This window comes from Eumetopias jubatus, unplaced genomic scaffold (genome assembly GCF_037043125.1).
Source record: "Eumetopias jubatus isolate StellerSeaLion01/CBP00866 unplaced genomic scaffold, mEumJub1_p1.0 scaffold_15, whole genome shotgun sequence".
NCBI classification, from domain to species: Eukaryota; Metazoa; Chordata; class Mammalia; order Carnivora; family Otariidae; genus Eumetopias; species Eumetopias jubatus.
In genome coordinates, this window is record NW_028274821.1 from 14,113,590 (window position 1) to 14,132,609 (window position 19,020).

Consider the following 19,020-nt stretch of genomic DNA (forward strand, 5'->3'; position numbering starts at 1 on the left):
AACAATAAATCTCCCTCTCAGAGGGCATTGTGGTAGCATGGCAAGAAAACCTGGCCTAAGACTTGGGAAATACGGGTTCTCACCCCACCTATATCCCAAGCATATTTAACCAAGGGCAAATCGTCCAACCACTCTTGGACCCACGTTTCCACTTGTTTAATTGCTTTGGAGCAAGAGAACCTGAAATAAAATTGTATGAGTCCATGATCCCTCATGAATTTTTTTTCCTTTTTTCCTAAAGAAAAATCATGCTTTGGAAAGGATCAATCATGCTGAAGAGCAGGAGAACCCTGCTCATGGAAGCGATGCTGTTGGGAGCTGGTTCGGAGCCAGGCATCGTAATGCACAATGGCTTACCTGGGCATAGTTCCCGCTGCAGACCACGGCGTTCCATCTGGTAATGTTCACACAGCTCGGGTGGCGGATCAGGTAGTTGTCAATTCTTCCCACATAAGCATCCTTGTATCCCGTCACAGAGCCATCAATGTCGTGGAATATGGAGTTCTTATCACCATCCAGCTCACAATCTTCAAACCAGGGGCCAGGCTTTCCAAAGAAGACATTCAAAGACACCTGCCAGCAGTGAAAAAACAGGACATCACAACATGAAGGCTTCTACCATCCTGGCTGGCATCCCCTGCAAGGATCCAACAGCGTATCTATTTCAACTGCTGTAAGGTTAGAGCAGTCGCAAGTCACAGTTCACAGTCATCAACGATGGCACCCAGTCAATCAAAGTGTTCAATTACTCATGACATGGTTGGGAAAGAAAAAAAAAAAAGTTACAGAGCCCTGTGGATTGTGGAGGTCAAGTGGCAAATGTTGAAAACATATTTGGTGTTTTCCTTTTTTTCCATTTAAAAACAATTACCTGCTCTCCAGACAAAACTAACCTTGGTAAGAGACTCAGAACAGTAATGGGAAGGGGAGATATGCAGTCATGCATGTTTGTTAAAAATTATAAACTTTGGGCGCCTGGGTGGCTCAGTCGGTTAAGCGACTACCTTCGGCTCAGGTCATGATCCTGGAGTCCCGGGATCGAGTCCCGCATCGGGCTCCCTGTTCGGCGGGGAGCCTGCTTCTCCCTCTGACCCTCCCTCCCTCTCATGTGCTCTCTCTCTCTCTCTCATTCTCACTCCCTCTAAATAAATAAATAAATCCTAAAAAAAAAAAATTATAAACTTTACACTTAAGGTGTGTGCATTTCCCTGCCTGCTAATTATACCTCAAGTAAATAAATATTTCACTCCAAATGCTTTAGTTGCTTGTTCATTTGACTCCCCCTACCCATCCCACCACCAAAAAACAAGTATAGTTGCAAACTGAAACACCGTCCAAGTGTCGCGTTGGTATGCTGGAGGACCGCTGGACGCACCAGAATCTGCTGAAAAGTGTTACTTTCTCCTCAACATCAACCAAACCCAGCTCAGTAATTTCCATGTCAGGTACAGTTAATTTAAGGCTTTTATTAAACACATAGTACAAAGGCTGCAGGTGACATGTTTTATAGTCCTTAGCTGCTTCTCATTTGTGGTAAATTATTCACGTTATGCAAAGCCTTGCAGATACACCTCTAAGATGCTTTTATGTACTCATCATCCTCGGATGTTGTAAAATCAACTGAATATCTAAATGATAGGCAACTCAGTGAAAAATCAGTGATGTTTGGGACAAGTGGCTCTACATTCTTAGTTGTAGGCTTTTTTTTTTTTTTTTTTCCATTTCCCTGCACCTTCTATGGTTAAATCTAAGAGACGTTTAGGGCATATTTCCCACCTTTCCGGAGAACAAAATTGGCAAACCATTCTCTACAGACTGTTCCCAGCGCATTAGCACCATCAGACCCCCCCGCCAGGCTGATGACCACTACACTTGAACAGCGTGGAAGTTAGAACTCGGGAACCCCATAGCCAATGTTAACACCCAATGAAATGTTTTTCAGAATGACTGTCAGGGGTCACTAGAACTCTGTGTATGGAAAGGTCTATGTGGACAGAAAGTGAACACCCAACCTCAACCCTGGAAAGCTGCTCCAAGGACTGCCCTACTTATTTATATGGGAAGCTATCTGCTAGTGTAGCCCCCCCTCTTTCCCCTGGAGTCATAGGACCTAAAAGAGAACCAGTCAACCAAGATGGCACCCCAATTTGCACCTGGGCTTCTGTTTCATGCCTCAGCCATTCTGGAAAACCAGATACAGACTCTGGTAAACTATCCCATGTTCTGTTTTAAACTAGGCAGAGCCTGTCTGTGGACAGGAATGAGAGAACTATGAGCCACTTTCCAGTTGCAGCTCCTGTGGGAGCGGTGAGCGAGGAGGCCTGAGATTCAACCTCCCTGGACCACAGCCATCTTGGAACAGGCAAGATGGCGGAGGGTAAGGTATGTAATCAGACTGTCCTGTGTGCTCAGGGTCCAGACGGCACTGATGAAACCACTAAGAAAACAATTTCTCTAGGCTACTGCATTGTAAACAACTATTTCTCAGTCTTCTTTGCAGTCTTCATAAAAACCTTCCAACAGTTTGTATCTGTATCTGGCTTATACCAGCCCAGTACTCCTCTTCTTTCTCATCCTTTTACCTTCTGGTTCCCCAGAAGAATAAGCCCCAGACAAGTAAAATACCAGAAAGAACTCAGCTGTCTTCATAGATTATTACAAAGAACTTCCCCAAATCCTATGTCCTGCCGTTCCTCTGAAACTCTCCCATACCCATGCCCATGTCATCACTTTAAGCCACAGTCCCTTCTCAGGTATCACTTGAAGGTCAAAAATACCTCAGGTCACATGGGACTTCTGTTCTCAACTTGAACTCAACAGGACAGCGTGCACGGAATGAGGAGTCTCTCTGGCATCTACTTCTCCTCCCAGTTGTAAAGACTCAGTACAAATACTTTGTGTTTTTGTCTTTGGGAATGAGCTATCCTCCGCCCGCCCCGCCCCCCGCCCCCCCCACCCCCCCCCCCACCCCCCAGCCACAGTCACCACATGGGTACGGTAAGGACATACTTACATGTGGACCAAACTTCACGAGGGAGATGTTATTCCTGGGAGTTATCTGCCAGGGATTCTTCACAAGGAAGCCAATAGCACTGGTGTACCTATCTGGGGTGGGCACGTATTTTTTGAAAGTACACCTGGTTAGATGAATGGGTCCGTCATAAATCTGAAAGCCTCTAATGGGGAACGTCCTGTTGAAATACAAGATTTTGTTTAATGCACATGGGCCCCTCCCTGTATCGGTACTTCACTCACACATTTGTTTTATAAACACTGTTGAATCTCCCGAACACACTAAGCACAATTCTAGGATCCAGTGGTACCAAGATAAGATCCCTGTTCAAACGAAACATACACTGCAGTGGGAGAGGCAAAGGGAAAAACAACGGATAATTTCAGATAGTAAGTGTTGTGGGGACAGTGAGACACGGTACTACGACAGATTGGGGGTGAGAGACATGCTGTTTGGGACAGAATGGAGGCCCCTCTGAAGATGTGACTTTTACTGCCTTGAATCAACCCAGTTAAGACAGACCTTTTATTTGGGAACGCATACACTTTCATTTTGGTTCTAAAATCTCTGGCAGGAGAACAAAAGACAAATCTGTGCTTTCACAGAGAGAACCTCCTTTCAAGCCACTAAATGATAGTAATAAGATGAAATGATACACTTAAAAGTACAAAAGTGTAAATCCTCAAGGCTTACTATGTCAAAGGGGCTGGCTGAAGTGAGAAATTCAGTTTATTCATTTTCCTCCTTTCTGTTCAAACACAAGTTCCTTAACCTACTAATCATATATCATTAATCATAATTAAGGTACAAAACCCATAATATTCTGGACCCCTTAGGTGTCTACCCTGTTAAATTCTTTAACGGCACTGCCAAGGATTTCTACAGCAACTTTAGTTTACAACTTGGCAGTGTTTTACAGTAAAAGCGTACATACTAGCGAGGAAATGAAATAGTCTGGCTAAAAAATCTATGCATCTTGCTATATTTCTAAGGATAGATCCCAAAATGGTTCTCTTCTCATAGAAAAAGTTGTCAAGAGCCAGTAAAATAAAGAATGGATCCATTGACCAATGAGGAGTCTTTGTTTTGGAAAATCCTCCTTCGCAAAGAAGCAGTAAGCATTTTGAAATAAAACTGGAGGCCACATAATGTATATGATTGTCGAGTCAGAATTTTGCACACCTGAAACATAATACTATTAAGTCAACTATACTTCAATTAAAAAAAGAGAGAAAAGAAAAAGAAACTGCAGGCTAACGTAAAATAAAAGAATGGAGTTGGCCACCATCATACTCCCACCATATGCCAACCAACAAGGCCATTTTTCGTTACACATCAGAAGAGACAGCTACAGTTTCACTGTGACAGGCACCATGCTGAAGGCAAACTCACAGGATCTGAATCCCACCACAGCCACTTTTAGTAAGCTCCTCATTTGTAAAGGAGGATAATGACAGTACCTACTCTCATTGGGCTTTGCAAGGATTAAGCGAAGAATGAAGTATTTAGGACAGGGCCTGACACATTGTCAGCATTTAATAAATGTTAGCTATTAAAACTCCATGAAGTTTCTGTCCCAGTGGCTTCCACATAGTCTGGCTAACAGGAGGGCTACACAGAGTGTAGCTTATAATGGCATTCAAGATTTCCCAACGACAAGCACAGGGGGAGTGGAACCAAACTCACTCTTTGCCAGAAGCCAGTAAAGCCCGTTTGGCCCTCAAAGCTAGCAGCCCGTTAGGTCCATCCCCGCGCCCCCTGCCCCCGACCTGTCCCGGCCTTAACAGCCACATACGGTGCCCAACTTTAAGGGAATCGCTGCTTGATGAATTCTGGCAGTAGCTCTAACGTGAGACCTTTAGAACATGAGTTGTTTTTCTCACCAGGAAAATGAGGACAATTCCAAACTTTGTCTCAGAACTAAGGTATGGATTACTTAGTTAATAGTTCCCTAAAAGCTCTGAACAACCTTTCTGGGGGTAAGTACTATTTTAATGACTCTGCGATTATTTTGACAGAAAATATGCCAATAATCTCCTCCGTACAACTGAAACACTGGTAATTATATGGCCATGGTTACGGTTTGAGTCAGCTTTGGCTTCTACCCACTCTTATTTTCTAGGACTCATTTCAATAGGTTATTTCCTTTCTCCAGTGGCTATTTCTGCAAGCCAACCTCACAAATTGAGGCAAAAGTGACCTCATGTCATAGTTTACAATTTGGCCAACTTTCTGTGGCTCAAGAAAGAAGAAAACAAAAAAAGCAGCAGCTTATATAAGGCCTCACGCAAGAAATGAAAAACGAGATAGCTTCCTTTGTTAAACAATTGATAATGAAATCTATAAAGCGTTTGATTGTTCATGCTCCAGAATTCCAGAAGATTACACAACAGTAAGAGCAATGATACCAAAAATAATAATAGTGGTAATTAGATAAGGTGGGAAAAGTGTCACCCAGGATTATTATATAATAATTATATAAATCCACCCAGGATTACTACAGAAACTTCCGTAAAGGGTTAGGTTTTCATTTACTGTTCAAATGTAACAGTCTGCTGCTAAGCAATGCTTACCTGTTCCGAGGCAGGGTCCGGGGCTTCTGGTCTATTCCTCCAGTACCCACATACTTGTTCTGACCACCCTGGAAGCCGTAATTCCTGCTCTCCCCAACAAAGAGAGATTCGGACACCTCCTGGCTAGAGCCTTCATCACTTGGGAAGCTTCCATCGCTGTGAAAACGAGTATAATTATTACCCTCCCCTCTCCAGGAGATTTAAATTGACCCTCAGATAAAGGCAAGCGATAGCTGGGGACCCCTGGGTGGCTCAGTCGGTTGGGCGTCTGCCTTTGGCTCGGGTCATGATCCCAGGGTCCTGGGATTGAGTCCCGCGTCGGGCTCCCTGCTCAGCGGGGAGCATGCTTCTCCCACTCCCTCTGCCTGCCACTCCCCCTGCATGTGCTCTCTCTCTCTCTGACAAATAAATAAATAAAATCTTAAAAAAAAAAAGGCAAGCTATAGCTGAAAAAGCTGAAAGTTTTCAAAATAGCCAGGAGCTTCTTCAAATACATATTATCTTTTTTTTTTAAGATTTTTTTTATTTATTTGAGAGACAGAGAATGAGAGACAGAGAGCATGAGAAGGAGGAGGGCCAGAGGGAGAAGCAGACTCCCTGCTGAGCAGGGAGCCCAATGCGGGACTCGATCCCGGAACTCCAGGATCATGACCTGAGCCAAAGACAGTCGCTTAACCAACTGAGCCACCCAGGCGCCCCCGGAATACATATTATCAAGTCATCAGAAAGTCCTTCTAAACTGTGAACATACCTCATAGAAATCAATACGTAGTTTGCGGGGTAAACAAACAAAACTGCATTCAGCATCAACAATGGATTAGTTTAGGCTCAAGCAACAGCACTGCACCCGGAAGAATGAACTTGCCCAGAAAGTAACAATTTCGAGGGTAAGCACAGTTATGACAACAGCCCAAATAACGGTTCTCCAGAGACAAAGATGTCACATGACAAGTTCAGGTCTGAAAGATGACTGCAAAATTAGACCAGCTTCTAAGAAAGAAGTTACTTAATATGTTCCCAACAGTTATTCCCTTCCTCTCGAGTGTCTTCTTCTTTTTTTTTTTTAAGATTTTATTTATTTATGGCAGGGCGGAGCAAGATGGCGGAGGAGTAGGAGACCTGGATTTCGTCTGGTCTCAGGAATTCAGCTGAATAGGGATCAAACCATTCTGAACACCTATGAACTCAACAGGAGATCAAAGAGGAGAGTAGCAACAACTCTCTGAACAGAGAAGCGACCACTTACTGGAAGGGACCCAACAATCGGCAGACCCGGGGAGACTCTCCTTCCTCCACTGGGAGGAGCGGCGCGGGAGCGCACCGCAGGGATCTGCTGGGTTTGGAGACTCTACAGGGGGTCGGGTGCCAGAGAGAGAAACGCTCGGTCACAGGCCGGGTGAGCACGGAGTGCGGCCGGAGACCAGGGAGACGGGAGTGACTGCTTTTCTCTGGGGGCGCACTGAGGAGCGGGGCTGCGAGTTCTCGGCTCCTCCGGGTGGAGATTGGGAGGCCACCATTTTCACTCTCGTACTCTAAAGCTGTACCGAGAACTTGAAGGGAACAAAAGCTCCTGTGAGCAAACCCGAGCAGCTTGCTTAGCCCTGACCGACAAGGGCGGGACAATTCCACCTCCGGCAAAGACATTTGGGAACCACGGCAACAGGCCCCTCCCCCAGAAGATCAGCACGAACAGCCAGCAAGCCAAGACCAAGTTTACCGATCAAGGAGAACGGGAGAACTCCAGCGCTAGGGGAATACTGCACATAGAATTCATGGCTTTTTTTACCATCATTCATTAGTTTTTCAAAGTTAATTTTTTTAACTGTTTTTTTTTTATTTTTCTTTTTCCCTTTTTGAACCAACATCTTATCAATCTTTTTATTTTTTTTTATTTTTTTTAAAATTTTTATTTATTTATTCATGAGAGACAGAGAGAGAGACGGGCAGAGGGAGAAGCAGGCTCCCAAGGAGCAGGGAGCCCGATGCAGGACTCGATCCCAGGACCCCGGGATCATGACCTGAGCTGAAGGCAGATGCTTAACCATCTGAGCCACCCAGGCGCCCTCAATCTCTTTTTTAAAAAAACATTTTTTATTTTTCATTTTTAGAGTCATATCTTATCCCTTCATAGTAGTTACCTTTATTTTTGGCATATATATATAAGTTGTTCTCTCTTCAAAATTTTGAGATACAGTTTCTTCTAACAGATCAAAATATACCCTAAATCACTAGTGTATGGCTTTGTTCTAGTCTCCTGCCTGATCACATTCTCTCCCTTTTTTTTTAATCTTCTTCTTTTTTCAAACAACTTCTATCTTATCAATTCCTTTTATAAAATCTTTTATAATTTTCATCTTATACAGTCCTCTTCCATCCCTTCATTGTATCAACCCTTATTTTGTACATATATAAGTCTTTCTTCCTTTAAAATTTTAGGAGGCACTTTTTTCTAACAGACCAAAATACGCCCAAAATCTAGTGTGTGGCACTGATCTAAGCACTAGCCTGATCATATGTGATCATATTCTGTTTTTTTTGTATTGTCCTGTTTTTCTTTTTATCTTTTTCTTTTTCTTCTTTCTTTTCTCTTTCTTTTTGCTTTCTTTCCCTTTCTTTACCCCTAGTTTCAGGTCTTTCTGATTTGTATAGAGTATATTTACTGGGGACATTGTTAACCTGTTAGCATTTTGTTCTCATTCATCTATTCTCCTCTGGACAAAATGACAAGACGAAAAAAATCACCTCAGAAAAAAGAATAAGAGGCAGTACCGTCAGCCAGGGACCTACTCAATACGGACATTAGTACGATGTCGGACCTAGAGTTCAGAATCATGACTTTAAAGATACTAGCTGGGCTTGAAAAAAGCGTGGAAGTTATTAGAGAAACCCTTTCTGGAGAAATAAAAGAACTCAAATCTAACCAAGTCAAAATCAAAAAGGCTACTGATGAGGTGCAATCAAAAATGGGGGCACTAACTGCTAGGATAAATGAGGCAGAAGAGAGAATCAGCGATATAGAAGACCAAATGATGGAAAATAAAGAGGCTAAAAAAAGAGAGAGAAACAACTACTGGATCACGAGGGCAGAATTCGAGAGATAAGCGATACTATAAGACGAAACAACATTAGAATAATTGGGATCCCAGAAGAAGAAGAAAGAGAGAGAGGGGCAGAAAGTATATTGGAGCAAATAATAGCAGAGAACTTCCCTAATGTGAGGAAGGAAACAGGCATCAAAATCCAGGAGGCACAGAGAACCCCTCTCAAAATCAATAAAAATAGGTCAACACCCCGACATCTAATAGTAAAACTTACGAGTCTCAGAGACAAAGAGAAAATCCTGAAAGCAGCTTGGGAGAAGAGATCTGTAACCTACAATGGTAGAAATAGTAGAGTGGCAACAGACCTATCCACGGAGACCTGGCAGGCCAGAAAGGACTGGCATGATATTTTCAGAGCACTAAACGAGAAAAATATGCAGCCAAGAATACTATATCCAGCTAGGCTCTCATTGAAAATTCAGGGAGAGATAAAAAGCTTCCAGGACAAACAAAAACTAAAGGAATTTGCAAACACGAAACCACCCCTACAAGAAATATTGAGAGGGGTCCTCTAAGCAAAGAGAGAGCCTAAAAGCAGGATAGACCAGAAAGAAACACAGACAATATACAGTCACAGTCACCTTACAGGCAATACAATGGCACTAAATTCATACCTTTCAACAGTTACCCTGAATGTAAATGGGCTAAATGCCCCAATCAAAAGACACAGGCTATCAGATTGGATTAAAAAACAAGACCCATCAATATGCTGTCTGCAAGAGACTCATTTTAGACCCAGAGACACCCCCAGATTGAAAGTGAGGGGGTGGAAAACCATTTACCATGCCAATGGACACCAAAAGAAAGCTGGGGTGGCAATCCTTATATTAGACAAATTAGATTTTAAAACAAAGACTGTAATAAGAGATGAAGAAGGACATTATATCTTACTTAAAGGGTCTATCCAACAAGAATATCTAACAATTGTAAATATCTATGCCCCTAACATGGGAGCAGCCAATTATATAAGGCAATTAATAACAAAAGCAAAGAAACACATTGACAACAATACAGTAATAGTGGAGGACTTTAATACCCCCCGACCAAAATGGACAGATCATCTAAGCAAAAGATCCACAAAGGAACAAAGACTTTAAATGACACACTGGACCAAATGGACTTCACAGACATATTCAGAACATTCCATCCCAAAGCAACAGAATACCCATTCTTCTCTAGTGCCCATGGAACATTCTCCAGAATTGATCACATCCTAGGTCACAAATCAGGTCTCACTCAGTACCAAAAGACTGGCATTATTCCCTGCATATTTTCAGACCACAATGCTTTGAAACTAGAACTCAATCACAAGAGGAAAGTTGGAAGGAACTCAAATACATGGAGGCTAAAGAGCATCCTACTAAAGAATGAATGGGTCACCCAGGAAATTAAAGAAGAATTAAAAAAATTCATGGAAACCAATGAAAATGAAAACACAACTGTTCAAAACCTTTGGGATACAGCAAAGGCAGTCCTGAGAGGAAAGTATATAGCAATACAAGCCTTTCTCAAGAAACAAGAAAGGTCTCAAATACACAACCTAACCCTACACCTAAAGGAGCTGGAGAAAGAACAGCAACGAAAGCCTAAACCCAGCAGGAGAAGAGAAATAATCAAGATCAGAGCAGAAATCAATGAAATAGAAACCAAAAGGACAGGAGAACAGATCAACGAAACTAGGAGCTGGTTCTTTGAAAGAATTAACAAGATTGATAAACCCCTGGCCAGACTTATCAAAAAGAAAAGAGAAATGACCCAAATCAACAAAATCATGAATGAAAGAGGAGAGATCACAACCAAACCCCAAGGAATACAAACAATTATAAGAACATACTATGAGCAACTCTATGCCAGCAGATTAGATAACCTGGAAGAAATGGGTGCAGTCCTAGAGATGTATCAACTACCAAAATTGAACCAGGAAGAAATAGAAAACCTGAACAGACCTATAACCACTAAGGAAATTGAAGCAGTCATCAAAAATCTCTCAACAAACAAAAGCCCAGGGCCAGATGGCTTCCCAGGGGAATTCTATCAGACATTTCAAGAAGAATGAATACCTATTCTCCTGAAACTGTTCCAAAAAATAGAAATGGAAGGAAAACTTCCAAACTCATTTTATGAGGCCACCATTACCTTGATCCCAAAACCAGACAAAGACCCCCTCAAAAAGGAGAATTACAGACCAATATCCTTGATGAACATGGATGCAAAAATTCTCACCAAAATACTAGCCAATAGGATCCAACAGTACATTAAAAGGATTATTCACCACGACCAAGTGGGATTTATCCCTGGGCTGCAAGGCTGGTTCAACATCCGCAAATCAATCAACGTGATACAATACATTAACAAAAGAGAGAACAAGAATCATATGATCCTCTCAATAGATGCAGAAAAAGCATTTGACAAAAGTACAGCATCCTTTCTTGATCAAAACTCTTCAGAGTATAGGGATAGAGGGTACATACCTCAATATCATAAGAGCCATCTATGAAAAACCTACAGCGATTATCATTCTCAATGGAGAAAAGCTGAGAGCTTTTCCCCTAAGGTCAGGAACGCGGCAGGGATGTCCACTCTCACCATGGCTATTCAACATAGTATTAGAAGTCCTAGCCACAGCAATCAGACAACAAAAAGAAATCAAAGGCATCCAAATCGGCAAAGAGGAAGTCAAACTCTCACTCTTTGCAGATGATATGATACTGTATGTGGAAAACCCAAAAGACTCCACCCCAAAACTGCTAGAACTCATACAGGAATTCAGTAAAGTGGCAGGATATAAAATCAATGCACAGAAATCAGTGGCATTCCTATACACCACCAACAAGACAGAAGAGAGACCAATCAAGGCGTCGATCCCATTTACAATTGCACCCAAAACCGTAAGATACCTAGGAATAAATCTAACCAAAGAGGCAAAGGATCTGTACTCAGAAAACTATAAAATACTCATTAAAGAAATTGAAGAAGACACAAAGAAATGGAAAAACGTCCCATGCTCATGGATTGGAAGAACAAACATTGTGAAGATGCCAATGCTACCTAGAGCAATCTACACATTCAATGCAATCCCCATCAAAATACCATCCACTTTTTTTCAAAGAAATGGAACAAAGAATCCTAAAATTTGTATGGAACCAGAAGAGACCCCGAATAGCCAGAAGAATGTTGAAAAAGAAAAGCAAAGCTGGCGGCATCACAATTCCAGACTTCCAGCTCTATTACAAAGCTGTCATCATCAAGACAGTATAGTACTGGCAGAAAAACAGACACATAGATCAATGGAACAGAATCGAGAGCACAGAAATGGACCCTCAACTCTATGGTCAACTCATCCTTGACAAAGCAGGAAAGAATGTCCAATGGAAAAAAGACAGTCTCTTCAACAAATGGTGCTGGAAAAATTGGACAGCCACAGGCAGAAGAATGAAACTGGACCATTTCCTTACACCACACACAAAAATAGACTCCAAATGGTTGAAAGACCTAAACGTGAGACAGGAGTCCATCAAAATCCTAAAGGAGAACACAGGCAGCAACCTCTTCGACCTCAGCCACAGCAACTTCTTCCTAGAAACATCGCCAAAGGCAAGGGAAGTCAGGGCAAAAATGAACTATTGGGATTTCATCAAGATAAAAAGCTTTTGCACAGCAAAAGAAACAATCCACAAAACCAAAAGACAACCGACAGAATGGGAGAAGATATTTGCAAATGACATATCAGATAAAGGGCTAGTATCCAAAATCTATAAAGAACTTATCAAAGTCAACACCCAAAGAACAAACAATCCAATCAAGAAATGGGCAGAAGACATGAACAGACATTTTTCCAAAGAAGACATCCAAATGGCCAACAGACACATGAAAAAGTGCTCAACATCGCTTGGCATCAGGGAAATCCAAATCAAAACCTCCATGAGATACCACCTCACACCCGTCAGAATGGCTAAAATTAACAAGTCAGGAAACAACAGATGTCAGCGGGGATGATGTGGAGAAAGGGGAACCCTCCTCCACTGTTGGTGGGAATGCAAGCTGGTGCAACCCCTCTGGAAAACAGTATGGAGGTTCCTCAAACAGTTGAAAATAGAGCTACCATACAATCCAGCAATTGCACTACTGGGTATTTACCACAAAGATACAAATGTAGGGATCCGAAGGGGTACGTGCACCCCAATGTTTATAGCAGCAATGTCCACAATAGCCAAACTGTGGAAAGAGCCAAGATGTCCATCGACAGATGAATGGATAAAGAAGATGTGGTATATATACACAATGGAATATTATGCAGCCATCAAAAGGAATGAGATCTTGCCATTTGCAATGACATGGATGGAACTGGAGGGTGTTATGCTGAGTGAAATAAGTCAATCAGAGAAAGACATGTATCATATGACCTCACTGATATGAGGAATTCTTAATCTCAAGAAACAAACTGAGGGTTGCTGGAGTGGTGAGGGGTGGGGGGGTGGCTGGGTGATAGACATTGGGGAGGGTATGTGCTATGGTGAGCACTGTGAATTGTGCAAGACTGTTGAATCACAGATCTGTACTTCTGAAACAAATAATGCAATATATGTTAAGAAAAAAGAAAAAGAAGAAGATAGCAGGAGGGGAAGAATGAAGGGGAGTAAGTCGCAGGGGGAGATGAACCATGAGAGACGATGGACTCTGAAAAACAAACTGAGGGTTCTAGAGGGGAGGGGGCTGGAGGGATGGGTTAGCCTGGTGATGGGTATTAAAGAGGGCACAGTCTGCGTGGAACACTGGGTGTTATGCGCAAACAATGAATCATGGAACACTACATCAAAAACTAATGACGTAATGTATGGTGATTAACATAACAATAAAAAATTGTAAAAAAGATTTTATTTATTTATTTATCAGAGAGAGAGAGAGAGAGAGAGAGCACAAGCAGGGGGAGTGGCAGAGGCAGAGGGAAAGCAGGGTCCCCACTGAGCAGGGAGCCCGACTGAGGGCTCGATCCCAGGACGCCGGGATCATGACCTGAGCTGAAGGCAGATGCTCAACCGACTGAGTCACCCAGGCGTCCCTCAAGTGTTTTTGTCTAAACAAAAAATTTGACAGACCTACCTTTCTACGGAATTCCAGCTATATTAACCTCCAACTTTGGTACGAATTCAATTAAGAAAAATGTATTTTTGGCCCGCTAGTGGTATCAGGAAGTGGGTGCTGTTTTGGTTTTTTTTAATGCTAAGATAATGATATAACATTCCTACATCTGATCAAACAAAAACAAAAACAAAAAACCCAGGCTATGATACCTTACAGCTTTAAAATAATCAAGGAAGTATTTTTAAAGTGACTACAAACCTGGCAAAGGTCAGTCCTATTCCATTATCTGCAAATCTAGAAAAGAAAAGAGAATAAAAGAACACTTGATTTACCACCTCATGTAACAAGAGATAAGCTCTCTCAGGATTCAAGTTCTAGGAAATGTAGAAGGTTCCAATAATGTTTACTCTCCAAGACCACAGAAAGCCATTTCACTTTCCAGTAGCTAAAAGCACAGACTCCACAGTGAAGGCACCCAGTTCAAATCTTGGCTTTGCCGATTACCGGCTACGTGACCCTGCGTGACCCTGCGTGACCTTGGGCAAGTGACTTGACCTGACTCTCCGTCAGTCTGTTCACCTAGAAGTTGAAGCAATAACATAACCCTCCTCATCGGATACTCAGGGGCATTAAACATCCTAATGAATCCCACCCCTTTAGGACAGTGCCTGGCACAGAGCAAGCAGGCTGCAGTGTGGGCTGTCATTGTTACTTTTATAATTATTTTGGAAAACAATTAGATCATGGTATCCTCTTTAAAATCTTCAACACTAATGCCCAAGCTACTTCTCCAGACTGAATACAAAATTAATTTTTTGCACGATGAAAGTCAGAGGTGACAGTAAAATGCCAAGGAGCTAACTAACATCAGTGCTAGCCAGAAAAAAACATGTTTTTCTAGACTCTTGAACACCAACTCTTAGCTCAACGTACATCAAGACTTCTCCTAAAATTATACAAGTGGGAAAAAAGTGAGATGCCTACTGCCTCAAGTCATGTTAAGACATAAGTCAACAGACTTATTAAAGTGGAATTCACAACTTTTGTTTTGAATGGCAGTGGAAGAGCATCAGAAAAACTTCTGAGTTTCCAAAAGGAAAGGAAAAAAACCCAGGTAGTTTCAAAATCTTTATTTAGCTCTCTGACATAGACCATGTTTGTTCTATCAAATTAAATCCCCAGTTTCTGTTCAATCTCATCAAAAAACTCTCATGTCACCAGACAAGTTCAATTCCAATAAAAGCAGCAGAATTCCAAACATTTGCAGTCTGTGAGCACGAGCGTACTTCCTCAGAGCTCACCCTGTCTATTAGTAATAATAATATGATTCCAGGGGCACCTGGCTGGCTCAGTCAGAAGAGCATGCAACTCTTGATCTCAAGGTTGTGAGTTCGAGCCCCACGTTGAGTGTAGAGATTATTAAAAATAAACTTAAAAGTAATAATAATACTAATAGAATTCCAGAAACTATCACTGTACTTTTAGTACACTGGGGGTTTTTTTTGATAGCCTTAAAAAATAAATACATCCAAAATAAATAAATAAAATCATACATACATCGGTGTTATCAGATAATGACTTTGCAGAGAATACGTACGCTGAATTCTGAACGACAATGTCTCCCCCTCTGACCCAAGCTCCATTGTCATTATTTTTAAAAGAAATGAGCCTGTCAATTAAAGCAGCAACACGTGGCTTTTCAGGGTCTGCATCCTGATGAGGCCTAAACCTTGGGGTTAAAAAAAAAAAAAAAAAAAAGAACTTTTTAAAAAGGCACAGGAAACCAACTATTTACAATTTTAAGCTTAAGTGTCAAAAGGCAGGATTTATATTTGACCAAAACAAACAAACAAAATCTTAAGGCACAACTTACAAATTCATTATTTATATTTCAGATATTGAAAAAAAGTTTACGTTTACTTACATAAGATTCCAGAGAACTACTTTCATGAATTCTTAGTTATTTTTTTAAATCAACTTATATTATAGAATGGGATACTGCAGAACATTCTAAACACTAAAACCATTTCAAAACAAACAAACAAACAAACAAACCCTCAGACCAGGAAATCTGGTATGTTTTCACAAGTACTTAAGCACGTGATACTAATATAAACATACTGAGGGGTGCCTGGGTGGCTCAGTTGGTTGAACGACTGACTGCCTTGGGCTCGGGTCATGATCCTGGAGTCCCGGGATCGAGTCCCGCATCGGGCTCCCTGCTCAGCGGGGAGTCTGCTTCTCCCTCTGACCCTCCTCCCTCTCATGCTGTCTCTCTCTCATTCTCTCTCTCTCAAATAAATAAATAAAATCTTTAAAAAAATTTAAAAAAACATACTGAATAAATTCATCAGATATTTCAACATACATATATGTGAACTAGAATAGTATTTGAGTTGTGTGCTGGTGAAATGTTTTAGATACAGAGATAAAACTGTTCAAGATCTTAAACACGACTAAATTTAAGACAGATTGTATTTAATTAACTTATTCATTACAGAGACTGAATTTTACCTTCTTTATTCTCTTCCTTCTAGAACACTTACAAGGACCTTAATAAAAAGGTCAAAAAATTGGTGTCAAAAACTGTCCCCTATAACAAATTGAATAAATAATTCCATAAGGTCACCTATTTTTTTTTTTTTAAAGATCATTTCTATCTTAATCTTACAAAGCTTGGGGTGGGGGGAGAGAAACAACTAGATAGCTTTTGAAAAACCAATTCAGCAGTTTGAGATTTTCTTTTTTTTTTTTTAAGATTTTGTTTATTTATTTGTCAGAGAGAGAAAGCACACAAGCAGGGGGAGCGGCAGGCAGAGAGAAGCAAACTCCCTGCTGAGCAAGGAGCCCAATGCGGGACTCGATCCTGGGACCCTGGGATCATGACCTGAGCCAAAGGCAGATGCCCAATGAACTGCGCCACCCAGGCGTCCCAAAAGTTTGAGATTTTCCAAACACGCAGTCAGCAAATACCATTCGCTCAAATGCCACTACCTTGGTTGCTGGCACACAGTAGGTACTGTGATAGGAGAAGAAACCAGAGAACAGCAAGTGCAAAGATCCTTCGGCGTGGCTGAGCTTGGCACATTCAGAGAACAAGCAAGTTGGCTGGAGAGTAAAAAGCATCGGGCAGGAGCGCCTGGGTGGCTCGGTCGGTTAAGCATCTGCCTTCTGCTCAGGTCATGATCCCAGGGTCCTGGGATCGAGTCACGCATCCAACTCCCTACTCAGGGGGGAGGCTGCCTCTCCCTCTCCCACTCCCCCTGCTTGTGCTCTCTCTCTCTCTCTCTCTCAAATAAATAAAACCTTTAAAAAGAAGAAGATAAAGAAAAAGCATGGGGCAGAGGATAGAGAGCTGAGCATGTGCCAGGCAAGGATGTGATTCTTTATTCTAAATGCAGTGGGAAAAGCGGAGCATAGACTAAGGCTGTGAGGGCCTGGGGGGGAGCAGGATACGGGCAGGTGATGGCCAAAGGGTACAAAGTTTTACTTACGCAAGACAAACAAATTCTTTTTTTTTTAGAGAGAGCACGTGCGCATGCGCCAAGGCTGGGCGGGGCAGAGGGAGAGGGAGAGAGAGAAATCTCAAGCAGTCTCCATGCTCAGCAAGAGCCCCACACAGGGCTCGATCTCATGACACTGAGATCATGACCTGAGCCGAAATCAAGTCAGATGCTTAACTGACTGAGCCATCCAGGCGCCCCTATGCAAAATAAATAAATTCTAAGGATCTACCATACAGCCTGGTGCCCATAGCTAATAATCTTCTATTGTGCACTTAACATTTGCTCAGAGTGTAGAACTTAGGGTAAATGCTCTTACCACAGATACATAAAAAATATTCTTAAATTTTTAAAATGATAAAGGAGGGACGCCTGGGTGGCTCAGTCGGTTAAGCACCTGCCTTTGGCTCAGGTCATGGTCCCGGGGTCCTGGGATCGAGTCCCACATCAGGCTCCCTGCTCAGCGGGGAGCCTGCTTCTCCCTCTGCCTCTGCCTCTCCCTCTGCCTCTGCCTCTCCCCTTGCTTGTGCTCTGTCTCTCTCTCTGACAAATAAATAAAATCTTTAAAAAAAAAAATAAATAAATAATAACTTTTTAAAAAATAAAATAAAATAAAATGATAAAGGGTGTGAGAGAAAACTTTGGGAGGTGATGGCTAGGTCTATGACCCTGACAGTGGTGATGGTTTCATGGGTGTATACCTATCCCCAAACTCCCCGAGGTATATACATTAAATATGCACAGTTACATGGTAATCATACCTCAAAAAAGTAGGTGGATAAATAGAAAGACAGACAGATAGATGTGACGGACAGTCTTCAGAAACAGGGAAGCAAGGAAATGATACAACTAGATTTCACTTTTTTTTTTTTAAACTGGTCACTAGCTGCTACTTGGTGAAAGGATTGTAGACAATGGACCACAGGAGACCAATCTGGCAAGCGTTATATCCGCCCTTCGACTGTGTATATGACCCATTACACTAAATAGCTCTGACCTAAGGGGTGAAAAGTCTGACTCTAGGCCATCACCCACTCTCTGGCATTGTGCTTGCTGGAAAACAGATTCGCAGTCATTACATAATATCAAGCAGACGGAAGAGTTCTGGAAAGAAAACTATACAATGTTCTAAAAGCAGGCAAAAAAAAAGAAAGTATCATAAGGCAACACTGCTGCCGCCATCTTGTCTTTTCTGAAATTCTTTTTTTTTTTTTTTAAGATTTTATTTATTTATTTGACAGAGAGAGACATAGCATGAGAGGGAACACAAGCAGGGGGAGTGGGAGAGGGAGAAGCAGGCTTCCCGCGGAGCAGGGAGCCTGATGCGGGGCTCGATCCCAGGACCCTGGGATCATGACCTGAGCCGAAGGTAGACACTTAACGACTGAGCCACTCAGGCGCCCCTTTTCTGAAATTCCTATCCATATAAATCAACTGCTGACCACTTGCTTGGATACTCTTTATTTTCAGGCTCTTTCCTACTTGATGTGTAGATGATAGCTATCTTTCCCAATTTTTATCATCCTCATTCATGAGCTTTCAGCATGCTTTCCAACCTCCCTTAATTGTCCATGGCTTTAAGTACTAGTTGGTTTTCATGCTCTTTCATTCCTTTGGATGAAATGTCCCAATCTCAAACCAAGAGTTTTCTTCGGTTACAATTTCCCATCTTTGGATGCCTGTCATTTCACATCTTGAAGACACAAGGAAAGGCTCATCTGATTAACTGGTGAGTCAACTTCCCCTTT

The 19,020-nt window shown here is 41.9% G+C and overlaps 1 protein-coding gene across 1 annotated transcript in view; it reads right to left on the reverse strand.

Moving 5' to 3' along the window:
- CEMIP2 (cell migration inducing hyaluronidase 2) overlaps nt 1-19,020 on the reverse strand; it is an 85,622-nt gene that overhangs the window by 21,510 nt on the left and 45,092 nt on the right. The window contains exons 13-17 of the mRNA XM_028089075.2: nt 15,367-15,498; nt 14,028-14,063; nt 5,587-5,742; nt 3,014-3,191; nt 358-573 (exon numbers count right to left, since the gene is read on the reverse strand). Coding sequence (XP_027944876.1) covers nt 358-573; nt 3,014-3,191; nt 5,587-5,742; nt 14,028-14,063; nt 15,367-15,498 — 718 coding nt within the window. The remainder of the gene's footprint in view (nt 1-357; nt 574-3,013; nt 3,192-5,586; nt 5,743-14,027; nt 14,064-15,366; nt 15,499-19,020) is intronic.